This window comes from Sturnus vulgaris, unplaced genomic scaffold (genome assembly GCF_052056855.1).
Source record: "Sturnus vulgaris isolate bStuVul1 unplaced genomic scaffold, bStuVul1.hap1 Scaffold_195, whole genome shotgun sequence".
In the NCBI taxonomy this organism is placed as follows: Eukaryota; Metazoa; Chordata; class Aves; order Passeriformes; family Sturnidae; genus Sturnus; species Sturnus vulgaris.
In genome coordinates, this window is record NW_028276170.1 from 1,147,234 (window position 1) to 1,165,796 (window position 18,563).

The following is an 18,563-nucleotide window of genomic DNA, read 5'->3' on the forward strand; positions in this document are numbered from 1 at the left end:
AGGGACAGCCCTGGGATGCTCCAGGGATGGGGTGTGGCTGCCTGGGCGTTCAGCCCCAGCCCCTCTTCTGTCCTATCCATGGGCATGGTGGATGGGATGGGATGGGATGGGATGGGATGGGATGGGATGGGATGGGATGGGATGGGATGGGATGGGATGGGATGGGATGGGATGGGATGGGGCTAAGCTGGCTGCAGGCACCAGCCCTGTGGCCCAGATCTGCTACCCTCCTGCAGCAGCTGGATCTGCTCCAGCTCTTCAGGCTGCTGTGCTGAGGGAGCTGCAGCCTCCTCCTCCTCCTTCACCCAGGCCAGCTTGGGCACTCTGGGTGGTGTCTGCTCCATGTCCGTGTATGGAGTTGGGACTGCTTGCAGGAGAGATGTCTCAGAAAAGCTCCAGATGGGCAAGTGCTGCAGTTGTGCCTTGTAGGCACCTGCAACAGAGAAGCCTTGGGAAGGCTACAGGACACCGTGTCCTGCAGTCTGTCCTCGAGGCCACCTGCAGAGGAAACGCTTTGGAAAAGCTCCGGGTCAGTAAGGAACAAGCTGGCTGTGTGGGGGCTCCTCACAGCACCGCTCTCTCCGTCCTGTCCCGACGAGTGCACCGAGCACTGTGGTGTGGCCGTGTCACCGCCAGCACCTATGTCACGATGTGTCACAAAGGGTCACCCTTGTACGCTCTGTCCCTTTCCTATTGCACGGTGACCACGGTGCACTGTGTCACAAAGAGCCCTAGGACACACCTCCACGTGCCCTGGGGACATTCCCACCCCCCCCCCCCCCCCACCAAAAGTGGCCCAGCTTGCAAGGAAGACGTTCCCCCAAGGTTCGAGGACAGCCCAACAGGAATTTTAGGAATGGCTCAAACAACAAGCAGATGCTCCTCTGCTCTGCCTGCTCAGGGCAGCAGAAGGAGCCCCCACGGTTGCCGATGCAGCTGCAGCAGGAAGGGCATCGGGGCCTTCCAGAGCAGCTGCCAGGGCCTCTCTGGGACAAGACCCGGTGCTGGGTGGCCGTCACACACACAGGAGTGTGACACAGACACGGGACGTATGGCCCAGGGCACGAATGCTGCTCTGAGTCCTGGGAGCAGTGAAATCAGCAGGTGTGGCAGAGTCCCTGCCAAAGGAGACCTGCCGCCCCCAAGGCCTGCCAATGCTGGTGCCTGCTCCTGTCACAGAGACCTGTGTCCCCTGGGGACTTCTCTGCCAGAGGACAGCCAAAGCCCACGTGCATTGGTGTGTGTGCTCCTTTCTGCAGGCGGCTGTTGGCAGGAGCACCTGGTGGCAACACTTGGTCTCTGTCAGAAGCTGTTACTCCTTCCTGGAATGATTTTTGCTTGGAAGTGATTATGTGCAGTGTCCACGCATCTCTCCAGCCCATCAGTGCCTCACACACGAGGTGACCACCAAGCCACTCTCCGGCCATCTGACCCGCAGCTGAGCCCTTCCCAGAGTGCCCGCACCCGCAGGGAGCGCAGGGCTGGATTTGGCCGCCAGAGAGTTGGTGACCCTCGTGAGATCCTCGGTGCATTTAGTTCCTACAGGAGTGTGGGCACCGCTGGGAAATGATCTGCATGCCTTGTTAATTGGATGTTCTTCCACCGCTAGCCTGGGGCAGGATCTCTCCCGGTCCTCCTCTCAACTCCCGGGCCTCTCCTCAGCCAATCAGAGAAGGCACCAAAATAATTGAGCCAATCAGAGCGCGCGGGAAAGGGAAAGAAATCTCTCCAACTCGTTATCCCCACCCAACGGGGATCACCAGGACCACGGATCACCAGGGCTCTGCCCAACGGGGGTCACTGGGGATCATCCAACACCGATCCTCCCATGGGGGATGGAGCTGGAGCAGAGCACGAAGCTCTTCCCACACTCGGGACACTCACAGGGCTTCCCTTAGTGGTCTCTATGCTGGTGTTGGGTCAAGGTTGAGCTCTGTGAGAAGCTCTTCCCACACTCCCCACACACGTAGGGCCTCTCCCCAGTGTGGATCTTGTGGTCCTTGATGCTGTGGGGGTTCTTGCTGAAGCTCTTCCCTCCTTCCAAGCACCAGCAGGGATATTTCCTAGTTTGGGTCTCCTGGTGCCGCATCAAGTGGGAGCTCTGGGTGGAGCTCATTTCATGTTCTAAGCTCTTGTAAGGTGTCTCAGTTTGAGAGATGGTTTTTAAGAGGACACCCTGGAGTGAGTGTCATCTCCTCTACAGGGTTCCAATAATCCCTTTCCACCAACACGAAATTAATATTAATACATGAAAGTGGAAAAAACTTCAACAGTTTCTTAACAAACAGTAAGCCCACAGGGCAAGGGGGAAAAAAGTAAATAACTGCTAGATATTAAATGGTCAAATCTTATCCCACACAGACACCTGGGACAAAAGACCCAAAATGCCAGAGAAATCCCTGCTCACAACACATGGTACAGCCGCCGACTTCTTCCCCAGGGGAAAAACCAACCAGGGGCTGTCCCGAAGGAGATGAAAGCCCGGGGCTCGCCTGCCCTTGAACTCCTCCCCAGCCGGGCTCCGCGGGCACGGTCCCGGCAGGCGAAGCAGCGGGGCTGAAGCCTCGGGCTGTTTTCTCTCCCGGCTCGGCCCGGCTCGCAGCGGCTTTGGGCTGCAGCGGCGCCGCTCCGCTCCTGCCGGCGCGGAGCCCCCGGGCTGCGACACAGCAGCTGCTCAGTTCGCCTCCAGGCACGGCAAGGCTGCCCCTGCATCCTCTCCGAGCCAAGAAAAGGGGAAAAATCCTTTGTTTGCTTGGGGCAAAACCGCTTCTCAGCCAAACAGAAACCCACGGTGCACAGAGAGAGCCGCGGAAAACCCGAGCAGCGAGGCTTCAAAACGCCCGCGGAATGAACAAGGAGCCTCTCCCCGCCCCGGCCCCGCACACATCCCCTCCCGGGCTGCCGGGGTTTAGATACAATAACCATTCTTTGGGCACAAAGCAGAGGATCATGGAATTACCATCACAGTAACTCACTCCAAGAGAATCGTGCATAAAATAATCACATGTAAATATCTATCTGTAAAAGCACGTACTGCACTCTGGATACAGCAATGTGCTCTAGGACAGGAGTGGAGAGGCTGAACGGACACCAGGGGAGATGGGGAATGTACGGACACAGCAAAGCCTCCAAGGGCTTCAACCTCATTCCCAGCTTTTCCGTGTTTCAGGGGCTTTGACTGCTGGAATTGAATGAATTGAGATGTCACCGTGAAAAGCAGAGCAGTCTGGAACCAGACACTGCTGCTGGAGTCAAAGTCTGGACTTGTCACATCTCAGATTTGAAATTATATTGAATAAAAAACGCCATTAACTGCAACCTTTCCCAGCACATCCCTCCTCACACATAACAAAATACAATGGAATTATTTCTAAAGGGTAAAAAGAAAAGTAAAATGAACATTGAAATAGATAGAAAGTTACGTTGAGAAAATACAAAATAATGAAGTGTGTCTAGAAAAGCCGGCTGTGATTTCTCGGGTATTGGGCTCAGTGTCAGCCCAGAGCCGGGCTCTGTCTCCCAGGTGCCCAAGTGCCCGGGCCAGCTCTGAGCAGCCTCTCCCGGCTCTCCAGCCCGGCTTTGCCCCGGCTCTGCCCCGGGCAGGCACTCAGTGTTTTCGTGGTGCCCCTGCCCCGCTCAGCTCCCCGTGCCCTGCAAAGGCGCCGAGGCTGCGCTCGGTGCCCCTGGGTGTCACTGAGCGAGGCACTGACGAGCCCCGGTGCCCGGGCACAGCCCTGAGGGACACCCCTCGTCCCCGGCCTCCCGCGGGACACGGAGCCACTGCCCACAAGGCCCTGGCACGTCCGGCCCGGCCAATTCCTCCTGCCCCGGCCAGCCCGGGCTGCAGCCCCAGGGCTCTGCAGGCCGGGGCTGGGGCTGCCGGCTCCCACCGTGGCCAAAGCCTCCCAGGGCTCTGGCCACGCCAGGGGCTACAAGGCCACGAGGCCGGGGCTGCTCCGGGCCGCTTCCAGGCTGTCCCTCTGCTCTTGGGTGCCGGGGGTGGCCCTTTGTGACACGGGCATGTGTCAGGGCCCTCGGTGATGCGGGACATTGTGGTGCTGTCATGAATGAGATTGAAATCCATTGAAATCCATTTATCCATTCATCATTAATGAGAGTATTTAAGATCGCTTAAAAATTGGTGACAAGGGCATGAACAAAAGTCAGATTTAATATTAAATGACAAAGCACATGTTTGTTGGCAAGATTCACTCTACTGCCTACAGGACAGCTGAGGCACAACAAGGGAAAACAAGCAACAACAAAACCAAAAAAATCCAGGCAACCAAAACAGAAATGAACTGAGAACTCTCTAGGAGAGTGTGGGTGGGTGTGTGCTGTGTTCAGGTGCATGGGACAAAAGAGAGTGCAGGCAAGGATTAAAAGGAACACGGCCTAAAACCTAATCAACACTAAGCAGCACTTTAACTTCTCCCTTAATTTCTCACTTATACCTTAGCCCCAGCAATCCAACAGAGGTACAACACTGAACTAATACCTAACTAAACTTATAACTTAACCTTAACAATTCAACAGAGCAGTAACACTTAACAGCATTTTACCTAACTTATAGCTATAACTTCCGTGTTGTACTTAGCAACTTAATAGAAAAACAACACTTAGCTTATGACTTACATTTAACAACCTATCAATAGAATAACAGAAGTATTTAAGTAAGTTCATAACTATAACTAAACCTGGCATACAGGCCTTAGATATCCAAGGTACTTCCACATCTAGGAAAGCTGTATTTCTCCCAGATTTGCTATAGCATATGTGCAGGGGCACACACACAGACAGGAACAGTCAGTACAGGCAATTCCCCCCAGAGCTCAGTGAAATCCTCCCTTCAGATGTTTTTGCATCTCCCACTGGCCGAAGGATGGGGCCTTGAGCAGTGAGGGTATGGGCCCAGGACACGTCGTGTTTCAGTGATCCTCCAGGCACAGCAAAGCCGAGGGTTTGCTGGCTCTGAGAGGCCCCTCAGAGGGAGACTGCTGGTCACAGCCCACGGTGGCCCAGGAGAGCTCAAAGGTCTCCTTTTGGATTTCTGCTGGCAGGGTCACAAGAGAGTGGGCTCCAGTCATAACCATGTTTCATCCTGGCCTCAGTGTGGGTTGGCACTTTCTCTAGGAGTGGGGGAATGCTTCACCACACTGGGATCTCAGGGGTGCCCATGGCCTGGGTGATGCTGGCTTGATGCCAGGCACCCACCAAAGCCACTCTGACCCTGCCCCTCCAGCTGCAAAGGAAGATAGAGTTTAACCAGGAACTCCAGGATCAGATTAAGATGGGACGAGCAAACACAGCAAACAGCAAAACGGGCGTCACAGCCTGGGCACAGCGAGGGAATTTATTCCCAATCAAATCATAGCAACAGAAGGAAAAGAGAGAGAAATCTCTCCAACAACTTCCCCCCACACAATGGGGATCATCAGGACCACGGACCACCAGTGCTCTGCCCAACGGGGGATGGAGCTGGAGCAGACCACGAAGCTCTTCCCACACTCGGGGCATTCACAGGGCTTCCCTTAGTGGTGATTCCGTTGGTGTTGGGTCAAGTTAGAGCTCTGTGAGAAGCTCTTCCCACACTCAGGACACTCGTAGGGCCTCTCTCCAGTGTGGATGCGCCGGTGGACAGTGAGGGTGGAGTTGCGGTTGAATCCCTTCCCGCAGTCGATGCAGCGGAAGGGCCTCTCCTCTGTGTGAATCCGCTCATGTAGAAGGAGATTGGAGCTGGTCTGAAACCTCTTCCCACACTTAGGACACTCGTAGGGCCTCTCCCCGGTGTGGATGCGCTGGTGTTTTCTCAGGTCAGAGCTCCACCCAAAGCTCTTCCCACATTCCAAGCAGGTGTAGGGCCGTTCCCCTGTGTGGATCACCTGGTGCTCCATCAGGTGAGAAATCCTTGTGAAGCTCTTCCCACATTTCCCACACTCGTAGGGCTTTTCCCCAGTGTGGATCCTTTGGTGCTGGATCAGATGGGACCTGTCTCTGAAGCTCTTCCCACATTGTCCACACTCATAGGGCTTCTCCCCAGTGTGGACCACCTGGTGCTGGATCAGATGGGAGCTCCACCTGAAACCCTTCCCACATTCCAAGCACTTGTGGGGCTTCTCCCCTCCAGGAGGCTTCTCCACCAGCTCTGAGCTCTGCCTGGATCTCCGGCCGCCTTCCCGGCTCAGGGAGGGTCTTTCCTCCTCGCAGCTCCCTGCGCTGGGTTTGCAGCCCCTCCTCCTGAGAGATCTCTGGGGCTTTTCTGCCTCCTCCATACCTGCACACCTGAGGAATGAAAATTCCTGGTTTAGGGGGAAATAACAAGAAGAGAGCTCCATAAACTGTGTGCTCCTCCTTGACCAAGTCCATCTCTGGAAGTCATTGAGCATCTTGTGTCTGTAATAACCTCCCAAACACCAAGATTCCTGCCCAAAATCCTCCGGATCAAAAACTCCCCAAATATCAAGATTCAGCCAAAATCCCCCCCAAAATTGTGCTGGTTTGAAAGCAAAACCAGTGAGAGACTCCAAGTCAGAAATACAATTTTATAGGAAAAAAGAGAAGAGAATTAAAATACATGCAACAGTAGAAAAGAAAACAACTGACAGAATCAGAATACAACCTGACACCCTGCTAGTTAGGGTGGTGGTAGCAGTCCCGATGAAGTGGTCTTGTTGTAGTAGTGATGCTGTAGAAAGGTCTGGTAGCTCTTGTCCTCTGGAATCCAGTGGGTAAGGGCTGCGTTGGTGTTCCAAATCTCAGATTTTATCTAGGTAGGAAAGGCTTGGCTCCTCCCCCCGGCTGGAGCATCTCCCAATGGGATGATGGAATTTTATCAGTCATGCAGTGGCACTCAATGGCCCATTAACAGAAGATATCTTCCTGGAGGAAGGATGGGTTGTGGAAAAGATAAAGAACACTGCCCCACCTGGTTTTACCAGATGGCCCATTAGCAGAGGATATCTCCCACAGAGATAAGGATCCCTGCTCCACCTGTTTTTTTCCATCACTCTTTGTTCTTTTGTTTCTGCCCAGGAGCTCTGACTGGTTACTTCATGTTTGCTGCTGATTTCTTCTCCCTTTTGAAGATGAAAATGGTAAAAGTGTCTTTGACCTGCCTTGCTGGATATTGTGAAGAGGAACAGTCATCTACTGCAAGTGGAGCAGAGTTCTGTGAGTGCTGTATCAAACCAGACCTCGTCAGACCTGCCAGAACAACTGGTCCATGCTGCCCTTCACTGCTCTGCCTGTTCCCCACTGTTTCATGCTAGAGTAATTTAACTGCTGTTAATTGGGTGTGTGTTTCACTCGAGCCAGTCCAGCAGAACCAGCAGAAAGCAGCCCCAGAATCAATGGGGCTCTGCAGAGGAGCCCCAGACTATTCATCAGCCTGCCTGCAGAACTGGCTCCAACTCTGAACCCTTGTGACCACACTCTGAAGAAGACACACTTCTGATATTTCTGAGACTCTTATGACTGAGGCACTGCACGTGCTTGTGCAGGGAAGAATCCCCAAGTTCTTTCTTACTTCAGGAAAAACCCTGCAGCAGTGAATACCCAGCATCTGCTATCAGCACATCCTGGCTGCACGTGCAGGAGAAGCAGCAGCAGCATTGTACACGTGGGTTTGTTAAGCTGAATTCCCCTACACTTTGAACAGTGCTCATCACAAACATATTTAATGGCACACCGATGCCATACATTTCTCCTAAAAGCCTGCCTTGTAACTAAACTTTGCTGGAAAGTTAATGCCGAGGATGAACGAGCAACTTCGGTCTCAGTGCGGAGGTGGAGGGGTTCTAAACACTGACTTTCCGAGAGCAGCATCTCTCCTGAAGCGCTCGGGGCCACCCGAGGCGCCGCCGGGAGCGCGGTGCAGAAGCCGGCCCGGACTCAGCCGCAGCGCCGGGCACCACGCATCGCTGCTCTGCAGGGCGGCCCGCACGTCCTCCAGCAGCTGCCGCAGGCTGCCCTTCTCCTGCTGCAGCTCGGCCATGCGCTCCTCGGCCCGCTCCAGCGCCACCATCTCCTCGCAGCGCTCTCGGGAGCGGGGCCCCGGCGGCCGCCGCTCGGGCTCGGCGGGGGCTGCGCGGGCGGATGTGGCTCTCGATGTGCTCGCCCTCCCGGCCCAGCGGCAGCCGCGGCCCCGCGCGGGTGCTGAAGTGGCCGCAGAGCCGCGCGTGGAGCTGGCGGAAGGTGAGCTCGGCCCAGAGCCCGTCCCACATCCCCGCGCACTCCTCGGGCTCCGCCGCCTCGTCCGGCGCCAGCGCCCGGCACAGCGTGCGGGACTCCTCGCCAGGGATGCGGCTCGGCCCGGCGCAGTCCCGCTGCTGGAAGATCTCCTGCAGGGACTGCTCCGGGCCGCTGGCCAGCACGACCATCTCGTTCTCCACGCCGCGCTCCAGCCCGGGGCGGTGGGCGAGGGCGCTGAGCAGCCACTGCGTGCGCCGGGCCGGCCGCCCGGAGGGGTCCCAGCCCTCAGGCGGCTCCATCGCGCCCGCCCGGCCCGCGGCGCTGCCCGAGCATCCTGAGCGCCGCCCGCCCGAGCGCTCGGCCCCGGCCCCGGCCCCGGCCCCGGCCCGGAGCGCCCGGCTCGCCCCGCACGGAGCCGCGTCCGCCTTTGTTCGGCAGGAGCAGGGACTCGGGCAAAGCGGGCAGGTGCCGCCCTGCTCCCTTGGTCTGACAAACCCGAGCCCCAAGTGTGGTTCTTATTTCTTAGCTAATTTCTCCCTGGTTTCTCTCTGACACAAGCAAGACAATAGCATCGCACAATCCAGTTTGACAAGTAAGGCTTGTGAACGAGTGAGCGCTTCCACTAAATTAAAAACCCAATGTGTGTAGCCGTGGAATCGGGTTTTAACCCTTTAAGTGCGGCGGAAATAAGATGCACAGCTACATGGTCATCTTTCATGACAGGAAGAAAGAGACAAGTTTATTCAGAAATACACTCGGTTTATAGCATGACTCGTAATTCCCAGAGTAGAGAAAAGGTGATTGGTTCAGAGAGAAAACACCCCATTCCCAGGGCCTGGTCACACATCACAACAGCTGTTCTATCTTTGTTACTAATTCCTTTTTATTTTGACCAAATTATCAGCCTGGGAGAAATTCTCCCTAGCCTTGAGCTGGACCAGCTTATCGGCTGGGAACAGAGCTGAAAAGCTCCAGCCTGGAATATTATTCAGGCTGTAATTTTCTTACTTTCTCAATATGTGTCCCACAAATGTGCTTGAACGTCGACCTTCTGTTCTCTCAGGCTTCCTCACCTGTGTAGATGAGGTGACTTCCAGGTGTTGGTGTGTGGGTGTTAAGAGGTCTGTGCTAGAGATGAGTAAGTGTTCAACTCGTTCAAACGAGCTGCCCAAAGCAGTGATTTTGGTCTCTCTTTGCCTGGGGAGCAGGACCGGGGTTGTTGAACGCAGGCAGCAGCACGAGCAGGGCTCCTCCAGCAGCAGGGACACGCCAGGAGCCAGAGGGGACCGTGGCACCAGAGGGGACCGTGGCACCAGAGGGAACCGTGGCACCAGCCGTGCCCGAGGCCTGAACAGGCTGCCAAAGTCAGGTGGTGCTGACAGGCTGCGTTAACAGCCCAGGTAAGGCGTGGTGAGGAGCCAGCGCTGGGGACCACCCAAGGAGTCCTGTCAAGAGCAAATCGTTCTAATATTCTCTCTAGGACAAAAAAGGAACAAACCAGTCCAGTTGATATGTGAGGAAAAAGAATTCAAGTTCGTTTAAAACGCTGCTTAATACAGGGTTGGGTTTCTTTTGAGTGAACTGGTGTCAATAAATATTCGGTCCCATATGATGGGGTTTCCCTGCAAATAGGCCTTGATGGGAAATTACTGAATACCTTTTGTTTTGCTCTTTCTTAAGTTGAGCACCTGAGTAGCTTTGTTGAGGAATGGAGAACTCTTTGTAGCTCAGTATTTTCTCAGGAGGAGCCTTAAATTTTATCACAGGAGGAAGGAAAGGCAAAGGTTTGAAAGCCTTCCCCTGCTGAAGTGACACACTTTGAGAGGAGTCTGTGAGGAGAAGTCCCCTCAGGCACTGCCAGGGCTGTTTGCCTCCTCTGCAGGCTCAGGATTCTGGGAGTTCCACAAGCCTCAGATGCCACAGTATTTTCCCCTGAATATTTTTTGTCGTGCAGTACACAGGGAGAATATTTTGTGCTAGATTCTCCTCTGGGCTGAGAGGAATGTTGAATTTGTCTTTAAAAATGAGCTCTGGATCTGCCTGTAGATAAGGCTAGCACTGAGAGATAAAAGAAACAATGGGATGGATTCCACTGATTGATGAATGGAAAGAGATATTTGCCTTTACAAACAAACTGTAAGGCTGCTGATAAATGAAATTGGATATCAAAAGATGAAAGAAGCAACGGGGGGCAAAACTATGAATTCTATAAGAATTAAAAATTAAAAGGGAGGGTTATACATTAGAGGGGAATTTCAGGTATCAGGCGTTCCGGGAAGTCTGTGCCTCTCAAGTACCTCAGCCAATGGGGAAAGAGAGAGGGAAATGCGGCCGGGAAAATAGGATAAAAAGGAGGCTGCGTCCTCCAAAAATTTGAGAGATCCCAGGGGAATGTCCCATGGCCTCTCCCTTTATTCGAATAAAGCAAAAAGGACTCCTCTGTCTCCTTTTTGGACATAAACCTCTGGTGTTTGTGGATTAATTTTCCTGACAATTTTGGGGGCTCGTCCGGGATCTTTCCACCGTCCAGGGCAGCGAGTGGAGCTGAAGGCGCCTCACCCAGTTTGGGTGATCAGCTCCCCTTGGTGCCGGCCGGTACCGGGCGATCCATTGGGTTCCCGAGACTGTCCAGGAGACAGACGAGTGGCGGACCAGGGGGGTCCGTGAAGAGTCCGCAGGGAAGGACCACTGAAAATCTCACCAGTGAGTAAAATGGGATCTTCGGGGAGCAAACCTGGGAGGGCACCCATGGAGGGTAGGACAGGTGAACCTGAGAGGGCATCCATGGAGGGTAGCACAGGTAAAACGGGGCACCCAGAGAGGGTTGGAAAGGTGAAGCCGGGAAGGGGCCCTGGAAAAAGGGATGACGATCCCATAATACCCCCGGAGAGTCCCTTGGGGAGAATGCTGAGGTCTTGGGAGAGATTGTATATTCACCCAGAAGTAACTATGGAAATAATGGTAAAATATTGTTATTTTGTGTGGCCAGAGTATAAGTTGGCAAGGAGACTTATATGGCTACTTATGGAACAGATAAAATTCATTTGTGTTGAATTTTGTGAAGGTACATAGAGGAGAATTGGAAAGGATGGATTGAAAGGGAATGTGGATTAATATGGGTCAGACAAGAAACAAGAGAAATGTATATGTTAAGAAAAAAGAGGAGGAAGAGGAAAGTGGTGAGGATTGGGATGTTTTTCAGCTCCTTCCCCCGTCTTGTCCTCCAGTGTTGCCAGCTGACCCAGGGCCAGTTGCAGGTCGTCTGTATCCTCAACTTTCAGAGCAAGGGGATCAGGGAAATGTTGTTCCCACAGCCCCACCTGAGAAGGGTGATGGTGTAGGGGGAGGGGAGCAGCATTTGTATCACCCCCCAGAACTAGAAGAGGAACTCAGTTTAGGGCATCAGAAGCCCCCCAAGAGACAGGGGTACACCAGATGCCACTCTGTCAAGTTCCTTTGGGGGGTCAAGGGGGAGGATTTGGGTTTGTAATTGTACCACTCACTACCCAGGATATAAGAGGGTTGTAAAAAGAATTGCCCCCATATTTAGATGATCCCATAGAGGTGGGGGAAAAGATAGAGGAATATTTGGGAAATGCGGATTATACATGGAAGGATTGGGATTTTCTCTTGGGAATTTTGTTTGGGTCATCAGAGAAATGAATGATTTTGCAGAAAGCTCGGCAGCTGTGAGAGGATGAACATCCACAAGCAGCAGGGGGGGCTGGACCCAATGCACCTACGGTGGGTGATGCCATCCCCCAGGCAGACCCCCAGTGGGACCCAAATAACCAGGCCAGTCTGGCTCACCGTGATTGCTGTGCTTATTTGATCAGGGCAATCAAGTCAGCGGCTCCCAGAACTAACAACATAGCTAAGGCTCTGTCGTTAGAACAGGAGAAACAGGAAAGCCCTCATTGGTTGGAGAGGTTTAGGGATGCCTTGAGGAAGCAAGGGGGATGGATCCTGAAGGGCCAGCCTTCAACACATTGCTTGAGGTGCAATTTGTTACTAAAGCCTGGCCTGATATAAGGAAAGGAGTACAAAAAGATGAAGAGTGACAAAATAAGTCTCTAGAGGAATTGGTTAGAAAAACACAGCAGATATATGTAAGAAGGGATGAGGAAAAGGCAGAAACTAAAGCAAGGATGATGGCAGAGTTTGTGCAGCCCCGGAGGAATAAACCGCAGGGTCCAAGGGGTCCCCAGGGACAGAGGGGACGGGGTCGGCCACAAGGAAGTGGCAGAGGGATTCCCTCCTCGGCAGGGGACAGCCGACCCAAACAGCGGCTGGGGAAGAACCAATGTGCTGTCTGCAGGGCAGAAGGGCATTGGAAAAATGAGTGTCCGCAAAAACAACTGGACCCTCAGGAGCAGGAAGTCCAGAGGATAATGGAAATGGATTGTTAGGGGTGTCAGGGGCTCCTATTATACCAAGGACCCACCACTCAGGAGCCCTTGATAACTTTTAAGGTGGGTCCGGATCGAGAGGAGGTGTGTTTTCTGGTAGACACAGGGGCCTCTCGGTCCACCTTAAATTTTATACCTAAGGGGGGGAAATTGTCAGAAAGATCCTTGGTTATTCAAGGAGTAAGCGGGAAGGATGAGCGAGTGCATTTTATTCAACCGCTGTTAATAGATGTGGGGGACAGATTTGAACTGCATGAATTCTTTTTTGTTCCTAATTGTGATTGTAATTTACTGGGAAGAGATTTGATGGCTAGAATGGGAATGTAAATTAGCATTGTAAAAAAGTGACACGGAGTCCGAAACTGTGATATCTTTGTCTAAAATGTCTAAAAAGGCTTATGCTGAAATAAATTAGGAAGTATGGGCAGCCCCAGGGACAAATTGGTTAATGCCCCAGTCTTAGCTCTTCCAGATGCAGAAAAAAAAATTTCAACTATATGTGGATGTCAAACAGGGTCATGCTAAAGGAATTTTGGTGCAAGAGCATGGGGGAACACGGAGGCCTGTTGCCTGTTTTTCTAAGTTGTTAGACCCGGTGCCAGAGGCTGGCCCCATTGTCTGCAGAACTGTGCAGCCACAGCTCTGATGGTGGCTGAGGCCCGAAAGCTGACAAGGGGAGGGCATCTCATTGTTAGAGTCCCACATCAGATTAAAGCTTTGCTAACTGAGAGAGCCTCTAAGTGGATGACGAGTGCTCGATTATTACAGTATGAATCTTGTTTAATGGAACAGGAGGATTTAAAATTTAAAGGTGGGGAAATTTTTAATCCAGCCTCTTATTTAAATGGCCCTGGAGAAAAGGGGGGGCAGAAGAAATCCATGATTGTATCCAGGTTATAGACCTCCAGACACGGGTTAGGGAAGATCTACGGGATATTCCCTGGCCTGAGGGAGAGAATGTGTTCATTGATGGGTCCTCCAAGGTGGTAGAAGGGAAACGATTTACAGGATACTCTATCGTAAATGGGAAGAAATTAAAGGAAGGAGGGAGGTTACCACACACCTGGTCAGCTCAGACAGCAGAGCTGTACGGGCTTGTGAGAGCCTGTGAATTATACTGTAGAGAGCCTGGTGCAGAAATGGCTAGAAGAGAAAGGCCATAGCCAGATCAACTTAGTAAGGCTAGCAGAATAGGCCTCAGCCTCAAGGACGCAGTGTCCCTGATAAGAGGAAGGCATGTAGATGCAGATGAGGAACAAAAGGAGCTCTGTTAACCACATGAATGCCGAAGTGCTTAGCTAAGCAGCACATCTAGACCAATGAGGAGCTAAGATTTTGCACTATGCATGAGCTAATTAAGCACTGTACTTAAGCACCACTCTTTGTACCAATAAACGAGACCTTGCTGATGACCACCTGGTGTCCGTGTCTCCCTTCTCCGACAAATGGTGACCCCGACGTCGCCCTCGACTGAAAGAAAACGGGGGAGGACGCGCCACGGTCGGTGAAGTAGAGTTGGGGCCTGCTGCAACCGGGTCGGTGCCAAACGACGCAGGGAAGGCACCCTCAGGAGCTACAGAGGTGGTCCTGGGCCATACGTGCTGCCGGAGCCGGAGAGTTGCAACAGCGCTGACGACAAAAAATGGACAGGCAAGCAGCATATGATTTATTCATAGTACATTTAGATAAGTTAGGGATAAAAGAGATTAATCCCAGGAAGGACATACCGGGGTTGTTAGCCTGGGGTTATGCTAAAGGACTATTCACTAACCCTCACTCCGTGCATGATTTGAATGAGTGGCGTAAGTTGGGGGATGCGTTGTGGGAGGCGGTATTAGAAGATGATAAGACAGCGAAGAAGCTAGGAAAGATTTGGCGGTTAGTTCACAACGCACTGCTGAAGCAGCAGGCGGAGAGAAGGGCGGCACGGGAGGCAGTAGAGGCATATAAGAGGAACGCTCAGTATGGCGATAACGAGCCCCGAGCGCCAAGCACAACCAGAGTTGAAATACCTATCTCTGGGGAGACAGCAGGAATGACAGACATGGCTAGCTGCGCTTGGCCCTCTGCACCTCCCTTAGAAGAGCTTGAGGAGGATTCCGCCACGGCGGCGGAGACAATTGCAGAAGGCGGAGTACCCCCGCCTTACGAGGGCGAAGGACCTCAGCCCAGCGGCGAAAAATCCCCTTGCCGGTCTGAGCCTAGCGCCCCTAAGCCTGCTGCGGAGCCAGACCCTGTCCCTGGGGCGGAAAGCGACCTGTGGGAGGAGATGGCTAAACGGCGAAGGGGGGCGTGGAGTATGTTGGCCAGACACGGCTTGGAGACTGGGGACGAGGGCGCTGTTGACGCAGCGAAAGCCTGGGCCTTTCCTGTAACGTACACCCAGGGAGTAAACCAGCAGGGACAAGCTGTGCAAGTGGGAGCATATTCGCCCCCCGATTGGAAGTTGCTAGCCCAGCTGAGACAAACAGTGAGTCAGTTCGGTTTCTGGAGCGAGCCAGCTAGGCAGATGCTCGATTTCTTGTTCGACACATATTTGTTGCTACCAAATGATTTACGGAGCATAGTGAAGCTGATTTTCACGCAACATCAGCAGCTGCTCTTTAACGCCCACTGGCAGGCTCTTGTCCAGGAATCAGTCGCGGTGCAGAAAGGTGCTGGAGATCCGCTAGCTGGAATTACAATAGATAAGTTAATGGGGTTAGGACAGTACCGCAGAACAGAGGCTCAAATGATTTCAGGGCCCGACAAGGTTAGGGAAGCCATGCGTCTAGTAAGGAGTGCCATCGATCAGGTCAAAGATAGCTCAGGCATACCCATGTATATGGGAATAAAGCAAGGAAGGGATGAATCCTTTGGGGACTTTGTAGATAAGGCTGCTGCTGCTATTGAAAAGGCAGGAGTCCCAGAGTATATGAGAGGGGCGCTGCTAAAGCAATGTGCGTTGCAGAATAGCAATGAGACAACAAAAAGGGTATTATCTACTTTGGGGGCCAATTGGACGATAGAAGAGGCATTGGAAAGGATGGCACTACAGCCGACAGGGGCGCAGGTTTTCTTGGTTAATGCACTAAAAGAATTAGGCTTGGGGCTGCAGAAACAAGCCGAGTCCACACAGTCACAGGTGTTAGCCGCTCTTGCTCCGCTCCGTGCTTCTACGGCGGCCCCGGTCACGTCGGAGGACCACCGACCCCCTTCAGCGCGATGCTATAGATGTGGAGGCGGAGGCCACTTTCGGCGAGACTGCCGTGCCTCAGGGGTATGGTGCCAAAACTGCCAGAGCAACACGCATAACACGTCAGCTTGTCGCCGCAAGTCGGGAAACTCCCGGCGGAGCGCGCCTGGCAGCCGCGCCCGGACACAAGTAGCCGCCGTAACATCAGCGCCATCTCCTGTCTACAACCAGCCACAACAGGGAGCCTGGGACTCGACTTGGCAGCCGCAGTAAAAACATCATTGATGACAACACGCCCCGTCAAGGTTCCAACTGGAGTTCAGGGCCCGGTGACTATCAGAGGACAAGCCTATGGAGGTTTAATAGTGGGACGTTCCTCGAGTTCAATTGTAGGACTGTTTGTGTTACCAGGTGTTATTGACGCGGACTACACAGGAGAAATACAAATAATGGTTTACACTCCTTTTCCTCCTCTTACAGTTGAAGCAGGTCAGCGCATTGCTCAACTTCTTCCACTCCCACAACTAAGCCGGGGCATACCACCACAGAGACAGACCCCGCGCAGTGACCAAGGTTTCGGATCCTCTGGTATCGCTATGCTTACAATGGACCTCCATACTAGACCCAAAAAGAAAGTGAAATTGACCTATGCAGGACATACGGTAGAAATGATGGGTCTCTTAGACACTGGAGCAGATACCAGCATTGTTTCTCCAGAAAAATGGCCTCACGATTGGCCGACACTGCAGACCACGGATACCGTGACGGGCGTCGGAGGGTTCACCCTCGCCAGAAAAACGCCCCCAATAAGGGTCACTATAGATGGGCAGGACTTGGTGACTGTGCTGTCGGTAGTCGCGTTGCCACCCACGGTACATTGCCTAATCGGACGGGACATTCTCGCCCAACTTGGAGTCGTTTTATCCAACGAGCACCCTTTGGGGTAATCGCCATTGCTTGGACTTTCCCAATCCCAATCACCTGGACTACCAATGAACCGGTAATGGTTAAGCAATGGCCTCTAAAAAGGGAAAGTCTAATACAAGCACACCAACTCGTGAGGGAACAATTCCAACAAGGACACTTAAAACTCTCCACGAGCCCATGGAACACGCCAATCTTTGTAATCAAAAAGAAATCAGGGAAATACCGCCTTTTGCATGATTTAAGAGCAGTAAATGAACAAATGGAAGCAATGGGAGCATTGCAACCAGGACTCCCCAATCCAGCCATGCTCCCACAACATTGGCCTCTTTTGATTATTGATTTAAAGGACTGCTTCTTTACTATAGCCCTACACCCCCAGGATACTAAAAGATTTGCATTTACCCTACCAGCAATAAATAGGGGGGAACCTGAGAAAAGATACGAATGGACTGTTCTTCCACAGGGTATGAAAAACTCACCTACTTTGTGCCAACTGTATGTTGATGCGGCCTTGCAGCCTCTGAGAATCAAGTGGCCTGACACAATCATTTACCATTACATGGATGATATCCTATTCGCCCAAGAAACAGCATTTACGAGTGATCAACTGCGGGAGATTCAAGATACCTTAGCAAAGGCATCCCTTGTGATAGCTCAAGAAAAGATACAGCGATCCGCACCATGGAAGTATCTGGGGTGGTCTATTACAAATCAAGTCGTGCGACCACAAAAACTCCAGCTTGCTACGAAACTCACCAACCTGAATGATGCACAACGCTTATTAGGGGACCTGCAGTGGCTCAAACCGATTGTTGGGATACCCAACTCGTTACTGGACCCTCTCAGGCCACTGCTCAAGGGGACCGACCCGACCCTGCCTGTGACAGTAACGCCACAACAGAAGGACGCTCTCGACGGTATCATACGCTGTATCGAAGAAGGCTTTGTCTCCCGCCGAGATGTATCTATACCCATAGATCTTACCATTTGGAGCACTCCTGATCACCTCCTCGGAGCGCTAACGCAGCAACAAAAGAAAACAGGGGAGACAAGGGTATTAGAATGGTTAATACCACCTCTACAAGCCAAAAGGACAATCAGCACAAAAATCGAACAACTAGCTACTCTGATTCGCAAGGGGCGCATAAGGATCATGGAAATCACCGGAACAAGTCCGACAGTAATCAACCTACCCATGAAAAGGGAGGACTTAGACTGGTACCTTCTCAACTCAGGAGATCTACAAACGGCCTTGCTGGAAGCCGGAGCAGCCGTCCACACAGGACCACTGACGCCACGGCACCTTCAGTGGATAGGAAATTGGGATGGGGTATCACGACCATTACGATCGGAGCAGCCGATAGCGGGCGCCACCACAGCCTTCACGGATGCTGGGAAAAAGACAAGAAGAGCAGCTATCGCCTGGAAAGAAGGCCCTCGATGGAAGCATCAAACGATAGACGCATCTCCAGAAGACAGCCTACAAACATTGGAGTTGCTTGCCGTTGTGTGGGCGTTAAGCGAACTGCAAGGGCCCTTGAATGTGGTCACCGACTCATTTTATGTAGCAGGAGTAGCACAGAGAATTGAGGACGCCTCTGTGAAAGAGGTGCAAAACAGGAGACTTTACGAGCTCTTATTACAGCTGAAGCGAGCAATAGGGGCAAGAACGAAGCCCTATTGCGTTATACATATTAGGAGCCATAAATGGGACATAGGCTTGGGGGAAGGCAACGCCAGGGTGGATAGATTGGTCATGAATGTAGCAGATGATAGGGGGATTGAAGCAAGGGAGTCACACACACGGTTTCATCAAAATGCAAAAGGTTTGGTGCGCGAGTTTAGAATAGGCATACAGGAGG

The 18,563-nt window shown here is 52.6% G+C and overlaps 1 protein-coding gene and 1 pseudogene across 1 annotated transcript; one reads left to right on the forward strand and one right to left on the reverse strand.

The window, feature by feature from the left end:
• Positions 1–1,807: 1,807 nt before the first annotated feature.
• LOC148217981 (uncharacterized) lies at positions 1,808–13,879 on the reverse strand (annotated as a pseudogene).
• A 534-nt stretch (positions 13,880–14,413) lies between these two features.
• LOC148217982 (endogenous retrovirus group K member 8 Gag polyprotein-like) lies at positions 14,414–16,302 on the forward strand. The gene is made up of 3 exons (XM_088158025.1): positions 14,414–14,430; positions 14,805–15,858; positions 16,255–16,302. Exons 1-3 carry the CDS (start codon positions 14,414–14,416, stop codon positions 16,300–16,302), a joined length of 1,119 nt encoding a protein of 372 aa, XP_088014151.1.
• Positions 16,303–18,563: the final 2,261 nt, after the last annotated feature.

Coding starts and splice junctions, on each gene's coding strand:
- LOC148217982 (XM_088158025.1), top strand. Junction 15,859..16,254: donor GAGACTGCCGTGCCTCAGGG/GTATGGTGCCAA, acceptor CTCCTCTTACAG/TTGAAGCAGGTCAGCGCATT.